At 49.7% G+C, this 5,730-nt stretch overlaps 1 protein-coding gene across 1 annotated transcript in view; it reads left to right on the top strand.

The window, feature by feature from the left end:
- The window catches only part of MIS12 (MIS12 kinetochore complex component), a 4,443-nt gene extending 724 nt beyond the window's left edge, over window positions 1–3,719 (top strand). Inside the window, exon 2 of the mRNA XM_021694633.2 lies at window positions 1,908–3,719. Within this exon, the coding sequence (XP_021550308.1) occupies window positions 1,948–2,568 (621 nt within the window). The 5' untranslated portion in view covers window positions 1,908–1,947 and the 3' untranslated portion in view covers window positions 2,569–3,719. The remainder of the gene's footprint in view (window positions 1–1,907) is intronic.
- The last annotated feature ends 2,011 nt before the right edge of the window (window positions 3,720–5,730 follow it).

Genomic DNA, 5,730 nt, shown 5'->3' with positions numbered 1-5,730 from the left:
GGGGGGGAGGGCGTTGGGGGGAGTACCCTGGGGGGGCGTCCTGGCGGGAGCGCAGAGCAGCATCTTTCCTTGAAGGCGCGAGAACGTCACGGGGGAAGGAAGGTAGCTCGGTCCCCGCAGGCAGAGTGTCAGGCTTTATTCGCTGGGTTATAAGGAAGCACTTAAGGTCTTTGGAACAGGGAGTGACATCAGGTGGCGGATAAGGGAGGGTCCGAGTAAAGGGCTGGGGAGAGCGGGCTTTAGCAGGGATGAGTGGGTACTTCTTCACGGAGGGAGAAACCCGAGGAGCTCCTATGCAGGAGGAGGTGCTCGACTTCTTCACCAGTGATCTGAGAAATCCGCGTTAAAGTAGCTTTGCCTGGGGGCACCTGCGACTCTGGCTGGGGGGTTGTGAGTTAGAGCCCCACGCTGGGTGTAGAGATGACTTAAAAAAGTAAAGTGCTGTCTGCTCCCCAAATGTCACGCTCACAACCTGTTGATAGAGTGCTGAGTGTATTGCTTGCCCTGGGAGGGGTGAAGGGCAAGATGGGACGTGTTTGAGAATCGCAGGTGTAGACCGAGCTGAATCCTCCCATTCGTGGGGCTTGATTAGGATTGGGTGGGGGTCCTGCACTTAGAAACAGGTGAGGCAAGGGTTTCAGAATCTTACCGGACATATGTCCGGGCGTTGGGGGGGGGAGTCCCCCCAGAGAACATTTCGCAGCATTTAGAGAAAAATCATGTATGAGTAAGCCGCATGGCTCAGCAATTACTTGCCAATGTGAAAAGCCTGCAAGTCCCTGAGGAGACATTATGGGAGGGTGTTCATGACAACATTGTATCTGGGAGCAAGGTGCTGACAGCAAACCAGGTGTCTGTCACAGGAATGGGCCTGCCGAGTGCGGCGGATGCATGTGATGAAGTTGACGGAGTACTTCAGTCAAAAGCAATGACATAAGATAACATGAAGTGATTGCAAACATAAAGAAAAATGTAAACATCTGCATACAAAACTTTTTCAGGAATATCTAAAACTGGGGCGCCGGGTGGCTCAGGTGGTTAAGAGCTGCCTTCAGCTCTGGTCGTGACCCCAGGGTCCTGGGATTGAGCCCCGTGTCGGGCTCTCCCTCTCCCTCTGCCCGCCACTCTGGGCACACACTCTCTCTCTCTGTCAAATAAATAAATAGAAAAATAAATTCTTAACAAAAAAGACTACCTAAAACTTATCCGAGGTGAATTAAAGATGGATTGAAAAGGCACATGTTAAAACGCTAGAGTGGGTTCGTATGGGAGATGAAAGATGGGAGAATAAGAAGACCAGAAATAGAGCGCCCTGAAATAGGAAGTATCAACTCAGTGCTGTCCAGCCGCGCTCCTTAAACAGGAAGACAGAGTGGTGGTTAATGAAGGCCCACGTAAGGCCTGTTGAAAGAGTTTGAACTTGATCCTGAAGGAAGGCATGGGGGAGTGGGAGGAAATGAAAATCGATGAGTACATGAAGGGGAGTTGGAAGAACAGCATATAAGGTTGTGGTCAAAAAGGAGCACTTGGGGAGAGGTTACAAATAGCGGTGGCCAGGTGGCTGTGAGAACAGAGGACAAAGGCCATTGAAATTCAAGAAACCGCATCTCTCGGGCATTGCTTAGGTCCTCCATCCAAATGTGAAAGCGGTCCAGGATGATAGCAGAGTTCAGGAGACTGAGCCCTGGGCCAGAGCCCTCTTCAACGAGAAGTGAGGGAAAGAGCCTCAGAGAGCCAAGGGTTTGTATCCTGTTGTGGGCGAGGAGGGCTGCAGGTGGCATTAGGCTTCGGGAAACACACACTCCTTGAGCTGTGTTCGCCTGCTTCCTGGCTCTCTCGAATAGGATTTGTCACTTTCGTCAGATGGTTTCTTACCCAGATGAATTTTTTTCTTTTTACATTGGCAGATTTTTTCCAGTGAAAATTAACCACGCAAAGTAAGCGAAGATGTCCGTGGATCCAATGACCTACGAGGCCCAGTTCTTTGGCTTCACGCCACAAACCTGCATGCTGAGGATCTACATCGCATTTCAGGACTACTTGTTTGAAGTGATGCAGGCCGTCGAGCACGTTATTCTGAAGAAGCTGGAGGACATCCCGGGCTGTGAGATTAGCCCCGTCCAGATTCGTAAATGCACAGAGAAGTTTCTTGGCTTCATGAAAGGACGTTTCGATAACCTTTTTGGCAAAATGGAGCAGCTGTTTTTACAGTTGATCCTTCGTATTCCCCCAAACATCTTGCTTCCGGAAGATAAGCCTCAGGAGGTGCACCCCTGTACTGAGGAAGAATTCCATCTTCTCCAGAAAGAAATCGAACAGCTACAAGAGAAGTATAAGACTGAATTATGCGCTAAGCAGGCCCTTCTCGCAGAATTAGAGGAACAAAAAATTGTTCAGGCCAAACTTAAGCAGACATTGGCTTTGTTTGATGAGCTTGAAAATGCCGGCAGAGATCACGGCACTAGTGATTTTAGGGAGAGCTTGGTGTTCCTGGTCCAGAACTCCAGAAAACTCCAGACTATTAGGGACAATGTGGAACAGGAAGGCAAAAGAATGAAAATATCTTAATTTCTAAGTAGCAACAGGAGCTCATTAGAAAGTAGAATAGTAAAGATTTATATCATTGATATTCTAGTGAACTGTACATCTTACGGGATTTCCTTTGTTTGCTCTTTGCTGTACTCCACACCTCCCTCTGTCTTGGTCCACTCTGCTGAGGTAGCTCCGCACGCCCTGGACTAATCTCTGGAGCATCTGTTCCCTAGCGACCTCTCGTCAGCGGGTCGGGATTCCTGGTCCAGTAACAATTCCCTGGGGGCCATGACTGAAGAGGCAGGGTCTCCCTGGCCGGTCAGAGATGTTTGTAAAGCTGTTCCTTGGTCCTCTGTAACTTGGTCCTTTCGACTTACTCCTTGGATGCGATCAAATGAGAAAAAGGTGCAGTGGGTGGCTTCGTTACGAACCAGCCGCTGCCCCGCGAGACTGAAGCCAGCTCGGCCTGCCTGCTCTCGTCCGCCAGCGTGTCTTGCGCGGGGACGTCAGCTGAGGGAAAGAAGCGAGTAGAACGATACACGTGATCTTTGAGAAAGAGCAAACAAGTTGTTTTCGTTCCTAAACTAGAACCTCTCTGTGACGTGGAGCAGTCCGCCGTCGGGGAGCCCAGCAGGGGAAGACCGTGGGCAAAGGAGAGGCAGGTCTCACTGGGGTAGAAGGGGAAGCCCGGAACAGAGCGAAGAGCAAAGTTGATGCGAACTGACCGCTAGGCATTTATATCATTTTTTTCATACCTCGGTTAGTTTTGGAATCTGCCCTGTACCTAATATTTTTAAAATTATTTATTCATACTCCTAAGCATCAAATATTTAGTACCCACAGTGGGGAAATTTTAGCTGTCTTGTGCTTAAATTTAGTGGAGTCTAATATTTTCTTCTGAAATTAATCCATGTGACATGTTGTGTCACCCAGAGAAAGAGCATGAATAGCAGTCAGGGCGTTTCCCTCCGCGTCTTCCTTAAAGAACAGGTTTGGAGTTTCTCCCTTATGCAGAAGAGTAACTTGGGACATTAATGTTTGCAATTAAATATTCATAGATTTAAGATGCCTGTGTTTACCTGGAATATGTTTATCATCAAAGTGTCTTTTTTCCAATCCTGTACATGAAATGCACATATTTTAAAGGCTTTGGTTGTTGATTTTCTGTTATTTAAGTAACCTCAGCGCCCAAGGTGGGGCTTGAACTCATGACCCCAAGACCAAGAGTCACATGCTCCACCGACCGAGCCAACCAGGCTCCCCATGTTTGTAGCTTATTTAAAATCTCATATAGGGGTGCCTGGGTGGCTTAGTCGTTAAGCGTCTGCCTTCAGCTTGGGTCATGGTCCCAGGGTCCTGGGATCGGGCCCCGCATCGGGCTCCCTGCTCAGCCGGAAGCCTGCTTCTCCCTCTCCCACTCCCCCTGCTTGTGTTCCCTCTCTCGCTGTGTCTCTCTGTCAAATACATAAATAAAATCTTAAAAAAAAAAAAATCTCATATAGAGGGGCGCCTGGGTGGCTCAGTTGGTTAAGTGTCCAACTCGATTTCGACTCAGATCATGATCTCACAGTCATGGGATCGAGCCCTGTGTTGGGCTCAGCACTCGGTGTGGAGTCAGCCTGAAGATTCTCTCCCTCTCCTCCTCCCCCTGCTCCTGTGTGTGTGCATGCTCTCTCTCTCTCTCTCTCAAATAAATAAATCTTAAAAAAAAAAATACTATAGAGGGTTAAATGGTGATTCCCCCAAAGGCATGTCCTCGTCCTGATTCCTGGAACCTGTCATTGTGCCTTATTTGGAAAAGATGGTCTTCTGCAGGAATAACTAAGGATCTAGAGATAAGGGGAGCATCCTGAATTACCTGGGTGGGCCCTAAATCCAGTGGCCAGTGTCTTCGCTAGACAAAGGCAGAGCGAGATTGGAGACAGGAGAGGAGGAGGCAGGGTGACCGCAGAGGCAGGTGGGAGTGACGGGGCCACGCGCCAGGAACACCGGCAGCCACCACCAACTGGAAGAGACAAGGACGAGGTTCCTCCTGGTGCCTCTGGGGGAGTGTGACACCCTCGCCCTGGATGTCTGGGGCCAGACCAGGGGGAGAATGCATTTCTGTTCTTTCAAGTCACTAGGTTTGTTACATGTTAATTGTTAGACCTGATTAAGCTAGGATATTAGCGTATTCACACTCAGAAGGAGGTGGGTTGCTTACTAAGGAAGCAACAGCCCACACCTAGTTGTCCTCACAGATGCAATAATACGGTTTGTCTGAAGGCACTTAAAATATGGTGGTGATCTGGACAGAAGGGTGAAATCCACAGTGTTTAGAACTCAGGAGTTCAGGGGCGCCCGGGTGTCTCAGTCGGTTAAGCGTGCGACTCCTGATTTCAGCTCAGGTCTTGATCTCAGGGTCGTGAGTTCGAGCCCCACGTCAGGCCCCACACCCCTCTTAAGAAAACAAAACCCAAAAGACTCAGGAGTTCGTTGCGTGTTGAGTAAGCACTTAGTAACTGGTGGATATTGATACTGTCTGCCATAGTAGTCTCAGCAGGGACAAAGTCATCTCCTTGGCCCCGTTGTTCTCTGATAATTAAATTCCTCCCTCAAAAATTCAGAAATAAGTCAGGATAACAAGCCCCCGGTCACCCCTCTGCTTCATGGCCCCGTTCCCATCCAGCATCCGTCTCGCCGCATTTCCTACTCCCCTCTACATTAGAGCCTCTGACTGTGATCCCAACCTTCGGTTTCCCCAGATGCCAGATTCCCACAATTCTCCCTCACGGTCACGCCCAGCGGTCGACCCTCCAGCTCCTCAGTTACTCTCCACCAAGTCCAGCCCCCCTCACCCCCCCACCCTCTGTCCACAGATTTTTACAGAGCGAGGGGACACGCAGAGGGCATTGTAGTGAGATCAGAGGGTTCACACGCCCCTCAAAGAACTGGCATCCACCTCGTTGACAGCCTTGAAGGAGATCTTGTGGCACTGTTCATGCACCAGGACGAGGAAGGACTCTGTCATCTCTAAGAGATTCGAGGGAGGCCAGAAGAGACCCCCCATCCTGCCCTTGGTGGGCATTTCTAAGGTCTCTATATTAATCTCCGAGGGACCTGGAACACTGAGCCTCAAGAGAGGTCATCATCGCTTGAACATGAACAAGATGGAGGGCCAGCGATGGAGTCCGAATGGTCAGCACTCCTACCACTATC

Source organism: Neomonachus schauinslandi, chromosome 15 (assembly GCF_002201575.2).
Source record: "Neomonachus schauinslandi chromosome 15, ASM220157v2, whole genome shotgun sequence".
In the NCBI taxonomy this organism is placed as follows: domain Eukaryota; kingdom Metazoa; phylum Chordata; class Mammalia; order Carnivora; family Phocidae; genus Neomonachus; species Neomonachus schauinslandi.
Note: the sequence above shows the minus strand (reverse complement) of the source record. Positions and strands in the feature narration are given on the sequence as shown.